The 22619-nt window shown below is 38.0% G+C and overlaps 1 protein-coding gene across 2 annotated transcripts in view; it reads right to left on the reverse strand.

Moving 5' to 3' along the window:
• BMAL2 (basic helix-loop-helix ARNT like 2) overlaps positions 1-22619 on the reverse strand; it is an 84935-nt gene that overhangs the window by 44604 nt on the left and 17712 nt on the right. For both annotated transcript variants that reach the window (XM_064284449.1, XM_064284448.1), the window contains exons 2-5: positions 13004-13154; positions 8258-8359; positions 4134-4175; positions 209-366 (exon numbers count right to left, since the gene is read on the reverse strand). In XM_064284449.1, the coding sequence (XP_064140519.1) occupies positions 209-366; positions 4134-4175; positions 8258-8359; positions 13004-13154 (453 nt within the window). The remainder of the gene's footprint in view (positions 1-208; positions 367-4133; positions 4176-8257; positions 8360-13003; positions 13155-22619) is intronic.

Here is a 22619-nt window from a genome sequence, read left to right on the forward strand (position 1 = left end):
AGCTTTTTCAGAACCAAATGTTCTGACATCAAATTCAGTATTCTCTCTACATACAGTTATGGAAAAGCTTCAAATAAACACCTATCAAGCTGAAAGACAACTTTATACAGAATCTCAATAGCCAATATCAGCAAAACAAACCAATCATAGACCTCAATTACAAAGAAGGCTCTACAAGTCTAAGTGTGGAGCCATTTTCAAAACTCACCTTTTAGAGATTTCAGGTGTTGAACAGCCATTCTTAAAACTGTAAGTTTGTCCAGTTTGCGTGCCATGGGATTGCACTGAGGGATCATTGCAGACAGTTCTTCAATCAGGTTGTTCATTTTATCTCTCCTCCGCTTTTCTGTTTGGCTATGAGTTTCTCTAGGAAGGAAAGATTCAGCAGACCCACAGTTACCCAGGAGGTACGAACCAAAGCAGATGTCAAGCCCCGCAACCACACATTGTTCTTCCTCCCAACTTTAGCCCTGCAACTGCCATTTAGGGAAGGGGAAGGAGCTTCTAGGAAAAGGAATAACCAAAAAAAAAAAACAAACCCAGTGCCGTCAAGTCGATTCCGACTCATAGCGACCCTATAGGACAGAGTAGAACTGCCCCATAGTTTCCAAACAGCACCTGGCTGATTTGAACAGCCAATCCTTTGGTTAGCAGCCGTAGCACTTAACCACTACATCACCAGGGTTTCTGGGAAAAGGAATAGTACTAATCAAATCCGTGTTTCTTTTACCCCAACGCCCATACTTGCCTTTCCCTCCCTATCTCATTTCCTAAAACCTTTAAGACCTAAGACATCTGTCCAGGAGTCACCACAGTTTGTCTGCTTCCTTCCCATCTCAGAGGAAGAGATATGTGAGCTTCTATTCCAAGTTAATTCCCTTCTGCAACTACCTTATACAGTTATATGCATCTTAACCTCATTCTCTCTCCCAGCTCCTTATCATGTGTCTATAAACGTGCTCAAGTCTTTTCCTCCAGAAAAAATCCTTTCTGTAATTCGAGTCTTTTTCTTGCTACTGCTTTCCCTTCTCAGCCAAGCTTCCTGAAAGAGTATACTCTCCACTCAATCTTTCATTTCCCACGTATTAAAATCAAGCTTCCACACCACCACACCACTAAAACCACTCTAGCAAAGGTCATCCTTATGCAATCCCTTAGCTGACCCCAGTATTGAATTTGACACTGTGACACTCTCCTGAACGTGCCTCCACCATTCTCCCTGCTCAGCTCCATCCCCTTGATGTCCTTGCTCAGCTCTTCCTCTTTCCTTAAATGCTATGTCCCCCATGATTCCCCACTTGGCACCACTCTTTTCTCTCTCTCTATGGCTTGTCCCTAAGAAAGCTTATTTCTTCACAAGGCTTTACAACTACTTATAAGCTACTTACTACTCAATCCCTATCTCATTCATACTTGACCTAGTTGAGACTTTTGGAACTAGACTTTAGCACCCCAGTGATTCACAAGCTCCCTAAAACTCAAGAAATCCAAAACTGAACATATCTATCCAGTTCACCTGAGTTCAACTCTCCTTCCTTCATTGCCCTTGTTTATTCTTCCTTACATAGGGCTTATCTTGGTTGCTGGCATCACTAGACTTATTCTAGACCCTTTCCTCAACTGTAACCTAGGAGCCAAATAATTGCAACCTCCTGTAAATTCTAGTTCTAATATTTATTAAACCTGTCTGTTCCTTCTCTCCATTCACTCTGCCATTACTTTAATTTAGTCCTTTATTATAGTTCATTGCACTACCCCAAAAGCCTTTTAAACTGACGTTTCCTCTAGTCTCTTCCTCTTCCAGCCTACCCTACCCACTACTTCCAGAATATCATACTAAAAAACAAATCAAATCATCTAAGCCCACTTAGAAAACTGCTCAATGCATTTCTACTGCCTAAGAGGAATAACCAGACTCCCTAGGATTACACACTAAGGTTCTCCATGACCTGACTATGCCTTCATCTTCAGATTCATTTCTCCATGTCTTTTCCCTACAGCTCCAAATTTTACACAGCAGCCATATAGCAATTTGCCAGTCTTCAAGCAAGCCATGTCATCTCACATCTCCTTCACGCCTGGCCCTTCGCAAACCCTGGGATATCCTTCCCTTCTATATTCTTGGAAAGATCCTAGTCTTTCTTCAAAACCCAGCTCAGTTATTATTCTTCTGGGAAAGACTACTTTCTCTGACTACTAGTGCCATCGAGACTACTACATAATTAATCACTTCCTTCCTCAGCTGCCTCAGTACCTTTTACAAACCAATACTACATTTCATCAAACCTAAGACACCATCAATTGTAACAGGCATCCCCAAGAAAGAAAAATGCTACCAATTAACAGTCAGATGCCGTTGAAGAAAAGACATTTTCCAAGATGATAAAATGGGCGAGGGGGTGTAACTCTTAAGAATTGAAAAATTATGCTATTGTACTTTCATACTTTACTGTAATTATCAGTTTCTCTTACAACACTCAGAGCATAGCAACTTCAGACTCTCTTGATAAGAAGAGCTTAGGAGGGCAATTCAATGAGAAAGAGGATAAGCAGGGGACTTGCCCTGAATCTGTCTTTAGAAAGACTATAAATTAGGTTTTTTAAAAATGTTATTTTCCACATAAAGAGTGTATGGGTTGGGGGTGGGAGGCGCAGACTCACGGAGACCAATGGTGCTAACTCCCTGACCCATTTGCCCTCAGCATTGCCACTCCTGAAACAAAGTACATACCTTTGAGCCAACTGAATGAAATTCAAATTGAGGCAAGGACCACATGTGTATTTACATAAAATTTGATTACCTACTCAAACTTTGGTCTATTCACAAGCAATTTTTAGCTTAAGATTTTATGCTTAAAAGAATGTTGTAGTTTTGCTCTTGCTGAAATGATCCCCTTGTCTTTCTACCAGTACTATGCATTAGCAGGGACACTAGCTGCTGATGTCCCCCAAGACAGTGTCCCTGCTATGGACAGAAGCCTTACTCCAGGAATGTACAGCAGAAGAAGGGGTGCTGTCTCTCAGAGCTCGGATTTAGAGAGGGGTGAAAGCAAGGTGCAAGCAAGGTCACTGTGGAAAACAATGGATGATGACAGCAGAAGCTAGGAAACTCAGAGGAAGGAGGAATAGCCAGCTTTTTGTTGTTGTTATTATTGTTGAGAATATACACATCAAAATACACACAAATTCAACCATTTCTACATGTACAATTCAGTGACATTGATTGCATTCTCCGAGTTGTGCAACCATTCTCACCCTTCTTTTCTGAATTGTTCCTTCCCCACTGACATGAACTTGCTGTCCCCTAAGGTTTTTATCTAATCTTACGAGTTGCTGTTTCACTTTGTTCCCATATAGTTCTTAAAAGAGCTTAACACTTAAGGCAGACATTTTTTACTAGTTAAGCTAGACTACTATTTGGTTTTAAGAAGACTTCAGTGGATATTTTTGGTTTAAGCATAAAGACTATCTCAGGATAACAGTTTCAGGGGTTCATCCAGCCTCAAAGGCTCCAAAAACTCTGGAGTTGAAGAAAATTTGAAATTCTGTTTTGCATTTTCACCTTTTTAATCAGGATTCTTCTATGGAATCTTTGATCAAAATATTCAGTAATGGTAGCCTGACACCATTCAGTTCTTCTGGTCTTATGGCAAAAGAGGCAGTTGTTCATGGAGGCAATTAGCCATATGGAATAGCTAGTTTTTTTTTAAAAGTATTTTACTTGAACTAGCTGCACAAGAAAAGGTTTTGGAAGATTTCATTAAGGAAAGGTGTATTTATCCAGAGGCTGGTTCTCTGCATTGTAACTTATCGAGGCTCTGGCTCTTCACTCTGTGTACAGTTACTGTCACTTTAAACCACTCCAGTGTTTTACAGTATCTTATCAGAAAACAGAATAAATGGAGAGAAGGCAAAACTCAGATCTGGTCATGCTGACAGATGTAGAAAAAAAATTGTTGTTGTTGAAAGAATACATTGAAACAATTGACAAAGGATATATGATGGCATAACAAATGAGAAAAACCTAATATTCAAGAATCCATTCCATCTTGACATCACCTTTAGCTTTGGCTAAAGGTTTGCATGTATAAAATTTTCCACCCATCATGTACCATCTCAACATTTTAATGTACCTGAAGGACTTCATTTTTACTTGCTGATCACCATCTTCCATTCTACAAAAAAGCAGGATAAAACATCAAACTACATGAAACAGCTTTTCTGTAATTCTTGAGAGAGAAATAAATGTAAGAGTAAGTCTAATCATCCTAAAAAAATTCCCGTTAAATATTTAGTTACAAATGCTATCACTGGGCACATAATGACCTGAAATGGTTATCTATGTGAGCTGCTCTCCTACTGATGGTCACACCGGTCCCATCAGGCTAACAAAAAGCTAACTGATAATGAACAATAATTGGTGCTCTATTTAGAAATGATTTCATGCCAGCTCTGAGAAAGAGTAAACTTTTCATAGAAATAACATTAAAGTATTATTCTTAAAATAACTGATGGCTTAACCAAAAATTTTGACAGCTATATTTAAAAAGGACTGAAAACACATTACAAATCTCAGACCTTTAATCAAAAGGATTTACTTTGTCTAAATATCTGTAAGGATTATTACTGAAACCTGGAAAATAATACTAATTTTCACATTCCTACATTCCCTAGCATCAGAAATGTAGTCACCAGACCACTACTGAAATGAAATATATTGATGGTAATAGAACACTTTCAACATTAAAAAATTAGGCAGGTTGAGTAGTTTTTTTAAATACGTTTTTGTTAGTGTTGTTGTATTCCAAAAGTATCATTTGTTTTTGGGGGGGGAATTTAAAAAATTCTGGGAAAAACATCACCAATACCACTACCTGGAAATAACCACAGTTTTTTTTTTTTTTTTTTAAATATTTTAATGTGTCTCAGTCTCTTTTCTAAACATGTTGATACATATTAAAAAAAAAAAAAACACTCAGCATTGACTATTTCATTTAGCCATGGCATGTGTGTGCATGTGTGTGTAGTACTGTATATACATGTCAGTGTCTATGTGTGTTAGATCTACATAATAAACAAAACTGAGATCATAGTGCATACATTTTTTATGTCTTGTCTTATTTACTTAACACTATAACGTGAATATTTTTCCATATCTTCAAATAATCTTGAAGAACATGATTTGAAATGGTTAAATAGTAGTCTAACGATTAGCCACACCATAATTTACTTAATTTCTATTGTTAGATATTCAATTATTCTAATTTTTCAATGTTATAAATAATATAGTAAATAATTTTGTGGTGTATGCTTCTTTGATTAGTTTCCTAGGATAAATTTCTAGAAGTATAATTTATGGATAACTATTTTAAGCCTTTTGAGTCATCTTGCCAAATTTCCCTCTTGAAAGACTTAATGATCATTGTCCAGACTTTGAATAAAGTCTAACCTACCTTTGAACTGTTTTATTCATTTGAATTATTTTAGTATTTGTTTTTAATAATATTTTTTCTGTTTAAAAAAGATAATATATGTTTACAGAAAATTAACTAATTTTACGAAGTTGTTGTTGTTAGGTGTTGTTATTTATAAACATTCCAAATAAAAAGGACCTCCTTTTATTCAGGGGTTCCTTTTTCTTCTTACCATCTAAATAAGAGTAGTTTTATATTTATAGTACTTTATCAATAATATTTTCACATACATTATTTAATTCTCACAACACAGTGATGTTGATGTTACTACTCCCATTTTACAGATGAAGGAACTGAGGCCCAGTAAGGTTAATGACTGCTCAAGGTCACATCCTAATAAGAGGCCAAGTGAAGACTCAAAACTGATCCTATATAGGGTGGTGTGCCTGTACTATACCTTGCTATTTCTCTCATCATTGTCAATTTGTTCTATGAGTAGACATATAGAATTACAGCTTCTTCAAAGCAAAATAGAGGATTAGATTAAGTTAGCTTCTTTTCTCTTCTTAGCCTGACCTCATATGTGGGGAATAAAACACAGAAAATAATTATTCAGGTGAATAAGTTTCTTCCTTAATGGCCTAGAATTATATATTCATATTTTTTTTTATACAGCACTTCAATTTCAAAAGGTAAACTTTGGCTTTTTTAAAATCATGCTTTTGCTTTGATTATAGGCATTTTAGCAAACAAACTCACTGAACTTGCTTCCTTGTGTGAAATCTATATATATTATATTTATGAAATCCAAATACAATTGTACTTAATGGTCCCTGGGAGGAGAGAATAAAGGCATGATCTTGCTAGCCAGACAATTTTTGTTTGAAGCACAAACTTAGATAATTAGTAAATTTGCTATTCGTATTTTTTCTCTGTGCTGGCATTTGGTCTACAGCCATAATATTTTTACATATGGATTTTAATGGACACACATATGGACATTAATAAGGTTCACATTACTTAGATGTATTGTCCTAAGGTAACATCTTACACTACAGTAACAATTTTTTTCAAAACACAGTGCAAGCTTTGCTTGAGAACTTTGACTGCATTTTAATGAAATGTAAAGACTCTCCTAAGCCATGCAAAGACAAATGAAATTGGAAACAGATACAATCTCAAAACATTCTCCAGATTTTCAACTTTCCATGGCTTCTCTTTTTGAAGCTCTCTTCCTTTGGTTTCTGAGATACCACCCCCACTTCAGAGATATGTCTTCTCACATTTGGGGGTCCATCCCCTCCTCCCTTTACTGTCTTTATGCCGAAGTACCCCAGAGTATATCCTCAGTACCCAGTCCTCCCACTTCATATGATTCCCGCAGTGACTTCATCCAAACCTACCACTTCACTTCTTGGGTATAAATGATACCTGAATCTCTATCTCCACGCCAGGCCTCAAACTGGAGTTCTACACCCTCTTACCTAACCGCCTACTTGAAGGTCCCATAAATAATCCATTCTCAGTATATCCAAAACTGAATTAATCTTTCTCTCAATGTTAGTGAATGATAATACCATTTCCCATCTAGGTGCCCAAGTCAGAAAACTCAGACACTTCTTATATTCCCTCTCTCTGCAATCAACCAACATGAAGTCAGAGATTCTATCTTCTAAATGTGCCATGATATATCCTTTCCCTTCCAAGCCCTTCACATCCCAGGCCACTCTCTGAGACCGATGTTCATAAGATCTAATCTATACCCCAGCTAGATTACTTGACGGCACTGGGTTTTTTTATACCCCAGCAAAAGTCTCTCAGCTGCTCTCTCTGCCTGCTGGGTGTTCCTCCTTCATTCTCCACCCTCCTTCCAGAGTGAGACGCTGAAAATGTAAATCTGATCAAGTTACTTGCAGGCTTAAAACCCTTCAGTTTTCTCTATCTTTTTCGAGATTTTTTTTTCCAAATTCTTTAGTTCAGCAGACAAGGTCCTTCATGACCTAGTCCATGTCATCTTTCAAGTCTCATAGTTCACTCACCATTATGTGCACCGTTGGTTCTACTGTGCCAACCACTTGTCATTTCCCAATCAGCAATGTATTATTTCATACTCGTGTGCCTCTACACATTTGTTGCATTTACCTAAAATATCTTCTCCACTCCTGCTTCACATGGTTCATTTCTACTCTTCGTTTAAAATTTAGCTTACGCCAACTTCAAGAAGCTGTCCTTTATCCCTGACCCCAATCTTATTTAAATGCCCAATTTTTTGTTGCCTTAGTACCCAGAGTCTCTATTATAGCAGTTATCATAATATGTAATAATTATTTTTATTCTTCCAACTTGTACAAGTTTCTTGAGGGCAGGGCCTGTGTCTTACCTGTATTTATACTTCCTTATCTACTGGGTGTCACATAGTAGGTATTCAATAAATATTCAATGACCATATTCCAGGAATCTTCATCAAAGACCCTTTTAAAGAACCAACTCTCCAGTCAAAACCAACAGTGCTGCAGAAAGGATGCACATTCTCATACAGTCTTATTTGTTAAAAAAAAAAAAAAATCCAACAAACTATGGAATCAGTCTCATATTAATTGACTGGCTTTGATGCCCTGAATCTCTGGAGAGGATACTATAAATCGGCACTTTGTAAAATACATTAAATACTTTGACATCCATAATTTCATTAGACGGGATGGAAAACGATGGGATGAAAGAAGGATTGAGCAGAATGAAGATGCTCTGGGCTAGATAATGAACAACTCGGTGGGATGCACATTCTCTTTCTACCACCTCTTCAGGTAGGGAGGGAATATGTCAGATGAGAGTCCAGGACTTACCTGTTGCCACTGGATGCTGATATTCCTATCCTTGTTGAGAGAAGATAGGTAACGGGATGCTGAGAAAGCTTTTCCACCACTTTTTCTGTCATAATTCCAGACCTGGAAGGAAGGAGGCCTTGGGTCACCCCTACTCAGTCATTCTGGGAAAAGGAAGGTACGACAGCCGTCATGTACTAGAAGTACCTGGGCCTGTCCATTTGCAGAAAGACAGGGAGCAGGGTGTAATGAAAATACAATAGGAATTAGGTACCCTAACAGTTGTGTAACCTTGAGCAAGTTGCTTGGTATTTCTGAGTCCTAGCTTCTCCATTTTCTATAGTATGCGCAGTTAACTAATTAACTGCCAAAAATCATACTCTGTTGGAACTCTGCATGTTTCTCATATTTCTCTTACCCTTGACCCCATCCTCCCATTCATGCCCCCAAACAAATATAAAGTCTCAACCGTGCCCCTTAGTTGGCATAAAAGTGTGTTACCTCTAGTAGTCATTGCCCCACTTCAATATCCACAATCACATTTAGATGCTAAGAAAGAACAATGCTTATGATTTTGAAGAGTAAGAAAGACAATCAAAAGAACTAACAACCAATTCTAGCTGAAAGTGACTGGAGACTACCAATTGATAGTTTAGGATAAAAAAACAGCAAATTGTATGTATGTAGAATGGCACTTGGTTGGGTGCAGCTAATTATGATCATCCACATTAATGGGAGAGACAGAGAAATGTAGACAGCCAAAAACAGTAGATAATCTTCAAGTCATTTATGTGTGGTTTGGGAAGTGCTTTGGTTCTTTTGAATAGCACTGATTCTGCTGCCTTGGGAATTGAAACTAAATTATAAAAAGTACCGGTTTTTTTTTTTTTTTAAGAGCTAAGATTTTTTTTTTTTTTTAATCTTTATCCTGTCACCCTACTCAGAACTTTTTCCTTCATTCTCGTTGAAGAACTATCATCAACCTTAACGTGTATGTAAAATACCAGCCTAAGATGAGTTACGGTTGTTGTTGTTGTTGTTAGGTGCCATCAAGTCGGTTCCCACTCATAGCGACCCTACGCACAACAGAACGAAACACTGGCTGGTCCTCAGCCATCCTTACAATCGTTGTTACGCTTGAGCTCATTGTTGCAGCCAGTGTGTCAATCCACCTCGTTGAGGGTCTTCCTCTTTTCTGCTGACCCTGTACTCTGCCAAGCATGATGTCCGTCTCCAGGGACTGATCCTTCCTGACAACATGGCCAAAGTATGTAAGACGCAGTCTTGCCATCCTTGCTTCTAAGGAGCATTCTGGTTATACTTCTTCCAAGACAGATTTGTTCGTTCTTTTGGCAGTCCATGGTATATTCAATATTCTTCACCAACACCACAATTCAAAGGCGTCAACTCTTCTTTGTCTCCCTTATTCATTGTCCAGCTTTCACATGCATATGATGCGACTGAAAATACCATGGCTTGGGTCAGGCACACCTTAGTCTTCAGGGTGACATCTTTGCTCTTCAACACTTTGGACAGGTCCTTTGCAGCAGATTTGCCCAATGCTATACGTCTTTTGATTTCTTGACTGCTGCTTCCAGGGCTGTTGATTGTGGATCCAAGTAAAATGAAATCCTTGACAACCTCAATCTTTTCTCCATTTATCATGATGTTGCTCACTGGTCCGGCTGTGAGGATTTTTGTTTTCTTTATGTTGAAGTGTAACCCATACTGAAGGCTGTGGTCTTTGATCTTCATCAGTTAGTGCTTCAAGTCCTCTTCACTTTCAGCAAGCAAGGTTGTGTCATCTGCATAACGCAGCTTGTTAATGAGTCTTCCTCCAATCTTGATGCCCCATTTTTCTTCATATAGTCCAGCTTCTTGTATTATTTGTTCAGCATACAGGTTAAATAGGTATGGTGAAAGAATACAACCCTGACGCACACCTTTCCTGACTTTAAACCAATCAGTATCCCCTTGTTCTGTCTGAACAACTGCCTCTTGATCTATGTAAAGGTTCCTCATGAGCACAATTAAGTGTTCTGGAATTCCCATTCTTCGCAGTGTTATCCATAGTTTGTTATGATCCACACAGTCAAATGCCTTCGCATAATCAATAAAACACAGGCAAACATCTTTCTGGTATTCTCTGTTTTCAGCCAGGATCCATCTGACATCAGCAATGATATCCCTGGTTCCACATCCTCTCCTGAAACCAACCTGAATTTCTGGCAGTTCCCTGTCGATATACTGCTGCAGCCGTTTTTGAATGATCTTCAGAATTTTGCTTGCGTATGATATTGTTCTACAATTTCCACATTTGGTTGGATCACCTTTCTTGGGAATAGGCATAAATATGGATCTCTTCCAATCATTTGGTCAGGAACCTGTCTTCCATATTTCTTGGCATAGATGAGTGAGCACCTCCAGCGCTGCATCTGTTTGTTGAAACATCTCAATTGATATTCCATCAATTCCTGGAGCCTTGTTTTTCGCCAATGTCTTCAGAGCTGCCTGGACTTCTTCCTTCAGTACCATCGGTTCCTGATCATATGTCACCTCTTCAAATGGCTGAATATCGACTAATTCTTTTTGGTATAATGACTCTGTGTATTCCTTCCATCTTCTTTTGATGCTTCCTGCATCGTTTAATATTTTCCCCATGGAATCCTTCACTATTGCAACTCGAGGCTTGAATTTTTTGTTTGGTTCTTTCAGCTTTCAAAACACCGAGTGTGTTCTTCCCTCTTGGTTCTCCATCTCCAGCTCTTTGCACATGTCATTATAATACTTTATTTTGTCTTCTCAAGAGGCCCTTTGAAATCTCCTCTTTTCTTTCTTTCCTGTCTTTTCAGTCACCTCTTGCTTTCTTCATGGATGATGTCCTTGATGTCATTCCACAACTTGTCTGGTCTTCGGTCACTAGTGTTCAATGAGTCAAATCTATTCTTGAGATGGTCTCCAAATTCAGGTGGGATATACTCAAGGTCATATTTTGGCTCTTGTGGACTTGCTCTGATTTTCTTCAGTTTCAGCTTGAACTTGCATATGAGCAATTGACGGTCTGTTCCATGGTCAGCCCCCTGGCCTTGTTCTGAATGGTGATATTGAGCTTTTCCATCGTCTATTTCCACAGATGTAGTCAATTTGATTTCTGTGCATTCCATCTGGCGAGGTCCGTGTGTATATTCGCCGTCTATGATGGTGAAAGAGGTATTTGCAATGAAGAAGTTGTTGGTCTTGCAAAATTCTATCATTCGATCTCCGGCGTTGTTTCTATTACCAAGGCCATAGCTTCTAACTACTGATCCTTCTTCTTTGTTTCCAACTTTTGCATTCCAATCTCCAGTAATTATCAGTGCGTCTTGATTGTATGTTCGATCAATTTCAGACTGCAGCAGCTGATAAAAATCTTCTATTTCTCCATCTTTGGCCCTAGTGGTTGGTGCGTAAATTTGAATAATAGTCTTATTAACTGGTCTTCCTTGTAGGCGTGTGGATATTATCCTATCACTGACAGTGTTGTACTTCAGGATAGATCTCGAAACGTTCTTTTTGACAATGAATGCAACACCATTCCTCTTCAAGCTGTCATTCCCAGCATAGTAGACTATATGATTGTCCGATTCAAAATGGCCAATACCAGTCCATTTCAGCTCACTAATGCCTAGGATATCGATGTTTATGCGTTCTATTTCATCTTTAACGATTTCCAATTTTCCTAGATTCATACTTCATACATTCCACGTTCTGATTATTAACGGATGTTTGCAGCTGTTTCTTCCCATTTTGAGTCATGCCACATCAGCAAATGAAGGTTCCAAAAGCTTTACTCCATCCACATCATTAAGGTCGACTCTACTTTGAGGAGGCAGCTCTTCCCCAGTCATCTTTTGAGTGCCTTCCAACCTGGGGGGCTCATCTTCCGGCACTATATCAGACAATGTTCCACTGCTATTCATAAGGTTTTCACTGGCTAATGCTTTTCAGAAGTAGACTGCCGGGTCCTTCTTCCTAGTCTGTCTTAGTCTGGAAGCTCAGCTGAAACCCGTCCTCCATGGGTGACCCTGCTGGTATCTGAATACTGGTGACACAGCTTGCAGCATCACAGCAACACACAAGCCCCCACAGTACGACAAACTGACAGACACGTCAGGGTGAGTTACGGTAGACTGTTTTATTTATTTTGCCCTGTTATTTTTGCCATATAAACCCTAGTTTTGTGGATGTCATTAAGGGCTATCTGGCGCTGCAAGCTGCATTAGGCAACAAAAATAAACAAGAAGAGAGTAAGTATTCTCAACAATGACTTTATTACCTACTTGGGTTAATAAATACGGAAAATAAGAGTTTTACGTGAAGAATCTGACCACAGATAAGCAGGGTTGGTTATTCTATAGATAATAAGTAAGGTGAGAAGTGAATGTGGTAATTATTATTTTAAGCCAAACATGCAGAAAGATGTCCTCCTCAGAGTTAAGTATTTCAATTAGCAAGGCAAGTATCTTGCCATGAGTATAAAAATTAAGCTATATTCCTACATTTCTCTCAGACTCCTCTTGACTTTTCTGGATACCTAATAACCTTTGGAGTTTGAAGCCAAAGTGCCAGGTCAGCCAATGACAGAGGTGGCAAGCAGTTGAATAAATAAGTGCACCAACCCAAATGTTACCATGTACTTAAAAAATAATTAATGATTTAAAAATTAATCTTTTTCTCTTCTCTCTAGAGTCAAAGATTTCAAGGGGTGAGAGGAACAAACTCGCTTACTGGGATGGGTCTGAATCGCTTCCTTTGCGTTTCCTTGGAAATTCTGTCACATGTGGGCTGAAGGATCCAATAGCTGTTGGCTTTATCCCTGGGGTCAAACGACCGGAAACCACAGAAGTTATGCACTGGCTCTCTTCTACTAGCACTTTATCTATGAACGAAAAGCATAGTAGGACATTTATTTTAAACATTAACTTTTGCTTCATACACATCCCATATCACAGATTTTTAATGGCTTTCCTAGCTTGATATTTAAAAAAAATTCAGCCAAAAACAACATAACACAGAATGAAAGACTAATTATGTACACTCGAATAATGGTTAGAAATGTATTTGTTAGTCTATATTTCTATTTTCCAAAATTAAAAAAAAACAACTTGTTAGCCTTATTTTCCCTATCTATTTGTAAAAGAAATACAAGAGTACTGTAGACAATACAGAAAATACAAAAAAGTAGAAAGGTAGGGGAAAACCATCAAATTTCAACAAGCAATGTTACTACTTTGAGATTCTTTTTTTAGAACATTTCTATAGCATCATTAAAGTAACTGAAATCCTACTGTATATCCTGCTATATTTACTTATCCTTGTGATACAATATCAGCCACTGAAAACCCTGTGGAGTATAGTTTGACATACAAGCTTCTACTACAAAAATAGAGAGGGAAGGAAACTTGGTTTGTGGAGAGGAAACAACACTTGAAGCATTTTTTGGACGTGCATTTCAGGATAAAAGAACATTATGGACACAAAAGAAGGTCCTGGGTAGAATGGGAGAAAAATGTAGAACAAAATACAAATTCCTAAAAAAGGCCAAACCTACTAGACTGATAAAGGCTAGAGGAACCCCGAAGACTATCATCCTAAGATAACCTTTGAACTTGGAACTAAAGCTCTTTCTGGAGGTCACCTTTCAGCCAAATAACAGATTAGCTTATAAGATAAACAATATCACCTGTGAGTAATGCGCTCCCTTAAACAATCAACCATATGAAACCAAATGGTCAACCTTTACCCAAAAGCAAAGATGAGGAGAATGGAAGCTAGATCAACGGAAAAAGAATAGAGTGGGAATAACGAGAATGCTGACACATTGTGAAAACTGTAACCAATGTCACAGAACAATCTGTATAAAAATTGTTAAATGGGAACCTAATTTTTTGTGTAAATTTCCACCTAAAACACAAAAAAATATTATTAAAAAAGAAAATACTACGGGCTGGAGGCAAAGCAAATGCATTCAATAAAATCCTATGCAGTAATTAAAAATTACATTTGTGATGAGTTTTACACACGTGGAAAAGGCTTGGGTAAGAAACGTTTAGTGGGAAAAAGCGGTCTATTTTTATACAGACTATATAAAAACCAGAAACACAGAAAACACGCTCGTGTAGGAGATAAAAACCTACAAAGAAATGTAGTAAAATGTTTCCAGGTGTTTTGTCTCAGTAGCCAATCAAAAGAGTTTTCTCCTTTCTACTTTTCTATATCGTTCCAAAATTTTATAAGTATATGTCTTACTTTTATAGGACATATACACAATTTAAAGAGAAAAAAGAATACCTATGGGCTATTAGGGAATAGCAAGTAGATCAGTATGGCTGGACACCATGTGAAACATCGCCTATACTCAGTAACTGAAGAAATGATGGATTATTCAACAACTGATGCTAGGTCAATTCCTTAACTATTCAGAAAATGCTAGATCTCAACTTCCTTTGATTTACCAAGATAAATTTGTGATGGATGGAGTTAAATATAAGGAAATAAAATCACAAAAGTACAAGAAAAAATACAGATGAATATTTATATATTCTTAAACCGAGGACAGACTTTCGAAGTATGATGCCAAAGATAAAAATCATAAAAGAAATGACTACATAAAAAGGTTAAAATTTCTGTATATCAAAAACCACTATAAAATTAACACATATAAAAACTGGGTGAAATAGGTGCCAAAAAAACCCATTGCCGTCTAGTCACAGCAACCCTACAGGACAGAGTAAAACTGCCCCATAGGGTTTCCAGAGAACAGCTGGTGGATTTGAATTCCTGATCTTTTGGTTAGCCATAGCACTTAACCACTGTACCACCAGGGCTCAATTCCCTATAAGGAACTTGTAAAACTCAGTAATTAATCCAAACATCACTGGAAAAAATAGTCAAAGAATAGGAACAGATAATTAAAAAGCATATATATTGTTAATATTTAAAAAATAAGTGTCCAACCTTATTAATAATAAAGGAATGCAAATTAAAACAGTAAAAGTCTGCTTTGCCTATAAAATTGGCAAAGATGGAAAAAAAGGACAATATCAGTGAAATTGGTACACACATATATGGTGGTATGAATGTAAAATGGTAACACATTTTTAAAGAGCAGCTTGCCTATACATATCTGTAGTCTTAAATTCCACATGCTTTTTTCAGAGGCAGCACTTCCTCTTCTGGGAAAATACATTAAGGAAATTATCTTATATGTGTTCAAATATTTAGCTACAAAATGGGTATTGCTGTTATATATCATATAGACATTAAACAAACTCTATGTCTAATAACAGGGAATAAATAAATGATAGTAAGCCCAGGCAAGAGCATCTGATTACTAAAAATAGTGAGGTAGAATAATATGTAATATCATCTAAAATATCTCAGTCTCTTATTAAGTAGAGTCCTTGAGTGGTACAAATGGTTAACGCACTTGCTACTAACCAAAACGTTGGTAATTTGCGTCCACCCAGAGGCACCTCAGAAGAAAATCCTGGTGATCTACTTCTGAAAAGTCAGCCACTGAAAACCTTATGGAGTACGCTTCTACTCTGACACAAATGAGGTTGCCATGAGTCAGAATCAACTCAGTGGCAACTTACAATTATTAAGTGAAAAAAGGCAGTTATAAAAATATACTTTGTATAAAAGACACACACAGAAAAGAAGTTAACATCTGTCAAAATGTTAACGGTGGCTGAGTCTGTATAGTTAGATTGAGAGTGATTTTCATTGTCTTTTTTTAGCTTGTTTATGTTTCCTTAATTTTGTGCAGAACACATGCTTTACCTTTATCTCAAGAAAACAGTGTTAAAAGTGTTTTTGAATGTTGAGTTTTCCAAGTTCATCCTCCTTACTCTGTCCATAAATTACACCCTAATAATTGGAAACCCTGGTGGTGTAGTGGTTAAGTGCTATGACTGCTAACCAAAATGTCTGCAGTTCAAATCCACCAGCCGCTCCTTAGAAACTCTATGGGGCAACGAGGTTTCATTTTTCAAATAGAAATCAAACCTCTAGCAATGGGCAACTCATTTGCCCATAAATAGACCATAAATTTTTAAAAATTAACTTCATTGAGGTATAATTTACACATAATAAACTGCATCCATTCAAACCGTACAAGGCAATGAATTTTGATAGCTGAACATACCTGTGAATCTACTGCCACGCTCAAGACACAGAACATTTCTCTTGTCCCCAAAAGTTTCCTCAGGTTCCTTTGTATCCCCAAAGTTTCCTCATGTTCCTTTGTATCCCCAAAAGTTTCCCCATGTTCCTTTGTACCCCGTCTCTCCCTCCATCCCCAGCCTCAGGCAACCCCTGATCTGCTTTCTGTTACTTAAAACATTTGCTTGCATTTTCTAAAAAAGCTTATAAAAATAGAATCATACAGCATATGCCCTTTTGAGTCTGGCTTCTTTCCCCCAGAATAATGATTCTGAAATTCACCCATGTCGTATCATGTATCAGTAGTTTGTTCCTTTTTATTGCTGAGTAGTATTTCATTATGTGGATATATCATATTTTCTTTATCCGTTTAATTTATCTGTTGGTGGCCTTTTAGATTGTTTCCAGTTCTTGGCTATTTTAAATAAGGCTGCTACAAATATTCGTGTACAAGTCTTTGTGTAGACAAATGTTTTCATTTCTCTTGGGTAAAAACTTAGGAGTAGCAACACCTAGGTTAAGTGGTTAACTACCAGCCTAAAGGTTGGTGGTTTGAACCCACCTAGAGGCACCCTGGAAGACAGGCATGGCAATCTGCTTCCAAAAGGTCACAGCCTTGAAAACCCTATGGAGCAATTCTACTCTGCACACATGGGGTCACCATGAGTCAGAATTGACTTGACAGCAATTAACAAGAGAGTGGCTAGGTTGTATATGGTTATGTATAAACATATAGGTAGGTATATGTTTAGCTTTTCGAGAAACTGTCAAATCATGTTCTAAAATGATTGTGTCATTTTACATCCCCACCAGCAGTGTATGATTGCTTCACATTCTCGCCAACATTTGGCACTGTCAGCCTTTTTAACTGTAATTATCCCAATGAATGTGTAGCATTATGTCATTGTAGTTCACATAATTTTAAGACATTTCAATTATTTGAAAAGTTTACTTCATGGAAGGTCAAAAAATTTCTCTGTAATTTCTACCCATCAATCCTCTGTTTGCTAAGTCTAATACATTTTCAATTCAGTTGCAAGTATTTGCATACCTACTATTGTATAAGGCTCTTTGTTAGAAGTCAGAGAGGATTCAAAGTACAACACAGTATTTGCTCTAAAAAAAGATAGTCGGCAAAGTACAGAAATAAATCGACTGCAAGGCAGAATAAAAAGTGCCTTTGGAGAAGTCTGGATTACAACAATTCATAAAGGCTTCACGAAGGCGGTGACGGCTGAGACGGTCTGTGTAGCACATATCTGAGCTCAAATTTTTATTGACAGTCGTAACATTCCACCTTTTTGACCCAAATTCTTCTCTCTCCTAAACAAAACAATGCAGTTCCTTCAAACATTACTCAGAAATACCTTATCACCAGCCTGGCTGCTCTCTTCTGGACATACCTTGGCTAAAAATCCTTTGATGTGTGGTGTGATTGGCATACAACACCCCGGGGTGGTCTAGTCTCCAGAGGGAGTAAAGTGGAATTGTTACTGGAAATGTTCCAAATATGAAGCTTTTGTTGTTTATAGGACTGCAATAGCTTTGGTTTTATACATTGAGCTTTCACATTATACTGTTGATTCATTTATTTACATATTAGAACTGGGATTGACATTACTGATGGTCTAATATGATTTCTTCTTTTTCCAAGAAAATACAGTTCAATGGATGATTAAGGTATTTACCCTTTATCATACAGCCAGGCAGTGGTAGAGGGGAAAGTACTCTGTAGGTATCCTGACTCCCAAACAGGGCTTTGAGTTAACCCAAATCTTTCTATTTTACAGGCTGTTGTTAAGCTACATCTTTACCATTTTATATATCTGTGTATCTTTTTTTTTTAATTTTTATTGTGCTTTAAGTGAAAGTTTACAAATCAAGTCAGTCTTTCATACAAAAATTTATATACACCTTGCTATATACTCCTAGTTGCTTTCCCCTTAATGAGACAGCACACTCCTTCTCTCCACCCTCTATTTTCGCATCCATTCAGCCAGCTTCTGACCCCCTCTGCCTTCTCATCTCCCTTCTAGACAGCAGCCGCCCACATAGTCTCACATGTCTACTTGATCCAAGAAGCTCACTCCCCACCAGTATCATTTTCTATCCTATAGTCCAATCAAATCCCTGTCTGAAGAGTTAGCTTTGGGAATGGTTCCTGTCTTGGGCTAACAGAAGGTCTGGAGACCATGACCTCCGGAGTCCTTCGGGTCTCAGTCAGACCATTAGGTCTGGTCTTTTTACGAGAATTTGAGGTCTGCGTCCCACTGCTCTCCTGCTCTCTCAGGGGTTCTCTGTTGTGCTCCCTGTCGGGCAGTCATCAGTTGTAGCTGGGCAACATCTAGTTCTTCTGGTCTCAGGCTGATGGAGTCTCTGGTTTATGTGGCCCTTTCTGTCTCTTGAACTCGTAATTATCTTATGTCTTTGGTATTCTTCATTCTCCTTTGCTCCAGGTGGGTTGAGACCAATTGATGCATCCTAGATGGCTGCTTGTTAGCGTTTGAGACCCCAGACACCACTCTCCTAAGTGGGATGTAGAATGTTTTCTTAATAGATTTTATTATGCCAATTGACCTAGATGTCCCCTGAAACCATGGTCCCCAAACCCCTGCCCCTGCTACGCTGGCCTTTGAAGCATTCGGTTTATTCAGGGAACTTCTTTACTTTTGGTTTAGTCCAGTTCTGCTGACCTCTCCTGTATTGTGTGTTGTCTTTCTCTTCACTAAAATAGTTCTTGTCTACTATCTAATAAGTGAATACCCCTCTCCCTCCCGCCCTCCCCACTCTCGTAACTGTCAAAGAATATTTTCTTCTCTTTTTAAACTATTTCTTGAGTTCGTATAATAGTGGTCTTATATAATATTTGTCCTTTTGCAACTGACCAATTTCACTAAGCATAATGTTTTCCAGATTCCTCCATGTTATGAAATGTTTCAAGGATTTATCGTTGTTCTTTATCGATGTGTAGTATTCCATTGTGTGAATATACCATCATTTATTTATCATTCATCCGTTGGTGGGCACCTTGGTTGCTTCCATCTTTTTGCTATTGTAAACAGTGCTGCAGTGAACATGGGTGTGCATACATCTGTTTGTGTAAAGACTCTTATTTCTCTAGGATATATTCCAAGGAGTAGGACTGCCGGATCGTATGGTAGTTCTATTTCTAGCTTTTTGAGGAAGTGCCAAATCAATTTCCAAAGTGGCTGTACCATTTTACATTCCCACCAGCAGTGTATAAGTGTTCCAGTCTCTCCACAACCTCTCCAACATTTATTATCTTGTGTTTTTTTTTTTATGAATACCAGTGTATATCTTTTTTTTTTTTTTAAGCGCTGTCCTTTATTTCTGTTAAGTTTAATCTTCTTTGTATCACCCTACCAATATTTTTTTTTTGGATTCAGATTATAACTAACAGATTTGCTAAGTCTCCCAAAAATATCCCATCTGCAAAAGTGACTAACATGAACATGACATTTACTTTTGCAAACCAAATGGACTGACTGTCATGTTAAACAAAAATAACAAAGAGATAAAAGCAGGGAATTTACTCACTGTGACCAAAACCAGTGTAGGCAAGATGGAAGCCCATGTCAGAGTTACAGAAGAGAGCAAGAGATTGATACTGGGGAAGAGATATCAACAGTGAGAATTTGTCAGGCAATCATTCAGCAGGTGGAAAAACTGAACTAGGTTGGCTTGGAGAAAGCAGTCTAGGACTAATGCAAGGGTGTTAGAATATCAGGGATTAATTTGTGACACCTGCATGGGCTATGGTTGGCCTAGTGGTGTAAACGAGCCAGAGAAGATCTGCTTACTTATACGACATGTCTCTCTTAATATTAAGGAAGGGCCAGGAATTTCCCAGGCTTGCTCAGTGCAAAGGTACATATATTTCAGAGTGTGTTTACAGTAAGATATGGATTTGCTTATACTGCTACCACTGGACTATGGCCTCCAAAATAGCAGGCGCCCCGGATCTCTTGCACAGGATATACTAAGGCTCTCCATATCTCATCACGAGGGCATGGCATTCAATGTAAAATGCAAACCAACTGTACAAGAGTAAACAGGAGAAGCTGGAAGCAGGAAGAAATGAAGTTTATGACTTCTAAAACTTAGAATGAGTTAAAAAAAAAAAAAAACAGCTCTCTAGATTGCAGCATGACCTGGTGGAAATAATATGATAGGAAATTTCCCTATTTGGAAGGTCATCCTGGTGAGAGGTACTTGTCAGCAGTGGTCCTATAGTGCCCTACAGACTATTCAATCAGTAAATATTCATTGAGCCCCAGACTATACACCAGCTACTGTGCTGGGAGCTAGGAACACGATGCTCATCAAAGAGAGACTGGTCTTTCCTGGAACTTAAAATCTAAATTCTCCTGTATATCCTAGAGTTCTACAAGGTACTACTAAGGCTTGAGTGCTGTTGGTGGTGTGAGGAAATGGGGAAGGCCAAAATCACTGTCAAATGGTATCATTTGTGCATATTAGTGAACAGAATTTAGTACACAACTTTTGAAATTTTGAGCTATGTGGCCCAATCACTTGCCAGCATGACATTCAATGCCAAAGACGTTATTCAAGAGTTTGATTTATCTCCTGCCTGATTACACATTTGTGGATTATGGATTTATATTTGAAGGGTCTTAAAATGCATCCTCCAAAATCATGACACTACTACTGACTGTTCTGATAGGGACCACAATAGATGGACCCTGACAGGATGGAAGGAAAACACAGAACTCAAATTCTTAAAAAGTCCAGCCTTATAGGAAGAGTTGAGACTAAAGGAATCCCTGAGACTACTGGGCTGAGATATTCTTTAAACCTTGAACCAAAACTATCCCATCAGGTCACCTTTTGGAAAATAACAGATTGGCATGCAAAGGATATTACCCGTGAGTACGGTGCTCCATTAAAAAACAGCTATATGAGACCAAAAGGTCAACAATTACTCTAAAGCAAAGAAGAGAAGATAAAGGGGCAGACAGCACTGTGAACAGAACAACCAGAACGCAATTAAAGAAAATGCTGACACATTGCAAAAAATGTAACTAATGCCACTGAATAATCTGTATAGAAATTGTCAAACGGGGACCTAATTTGCTGTGTAAACTTTCACCAAAAACATAATTTTTTTTTTTTTTTAAATCATGACACCAACCGGAAGCCACCATCTAACAGACTATATACCTTCTCTAGTAGCAGCAGACAACCACATAGCCTAAGGAAATATCAGAGTCATAGTTAAGTGTGGAAGCAAAATTTTGAAAACAAAGATGCAATGATAATTGTCACATTCAGTGGATAGGATAAACCAAAAATAAATAGGAAGGTGTCTTAATTACCTAGTGCTGCTATTGGGTATGGGCTATAACAGAAATAACACAAGCGGATGGGTTTAACAAACAGATGTTTATTCTCTCAAAGTTTAGGAGGCTAGAAGTCTGAATTCAGGGTACCAGCTCCGGGGATGGGGGGCTTTCTCTCTTTGTCGGTTCTGGGAGAAGGTTCTTGTCTTCAATCCTCCCCTGGCCTAGGAGCTTCTCAGCACAGGGACCCCAGATCCAAAGTACACGTTTGTTCCAGCCTCTTCTTTCCTTGTGGTGTGTGGTCCCTCTCCTCTCTGCTCAACTCTCTTTTTTATATCTCAAAAGAGACTGACTCAACTTATAATCTATGGATTGAGTCCTGTCTCATTAACATAATTGGCTCTAATCCTGCCTCATTAACATCATAGAGGTAGGATTTACAACACATAAGAAAATCACATCAGATCACAAAATGGTGGACAAACCACACAATACTGGAAATCCTGGTCTAGCCAAGGGGACACATATTTTGAGGGGATATAATTCAACCCATAACAGAAGGTAAATCAAAAGTTTATGAGTCAGGAAGTTTAGTATGAGTTTAGTTTGGGCAAGCAGTTCAAAGTAAGGCCAAAACAGTCCTCAAGTCCTAGACTACTACAGTTCCCAAGTCCAATCACTTGTTCACACATTTTCTCTTATCTCATGGAGTGGGGAAGTGGAAGACTTTCTTGGCCAATTTTTTATTCATTATTTGTTCAACAATAATTAAGTACTGCCTTTTAAAGATTTGGCTTGATGTGAAAAAAAAGATAAACTAGTTTTGCTACTAAAGATTAAAAAAAACTAATGTAACA

The sequence above is a fragment of the Loxodonta africana genome, chromosome 4 (genome assembly GCF_030014295.1).
Source record: "Loxodonta africana isolate mLoxAfr1 chromosome 4, mLoxAfr1.hap2, whole genome shotgun sequence".
NCBI lineage: Eukaryota > Metazoa > Chordata > Mammalia > Proboscidea > Elephantidae > Loxodonta > Loxodonta africana.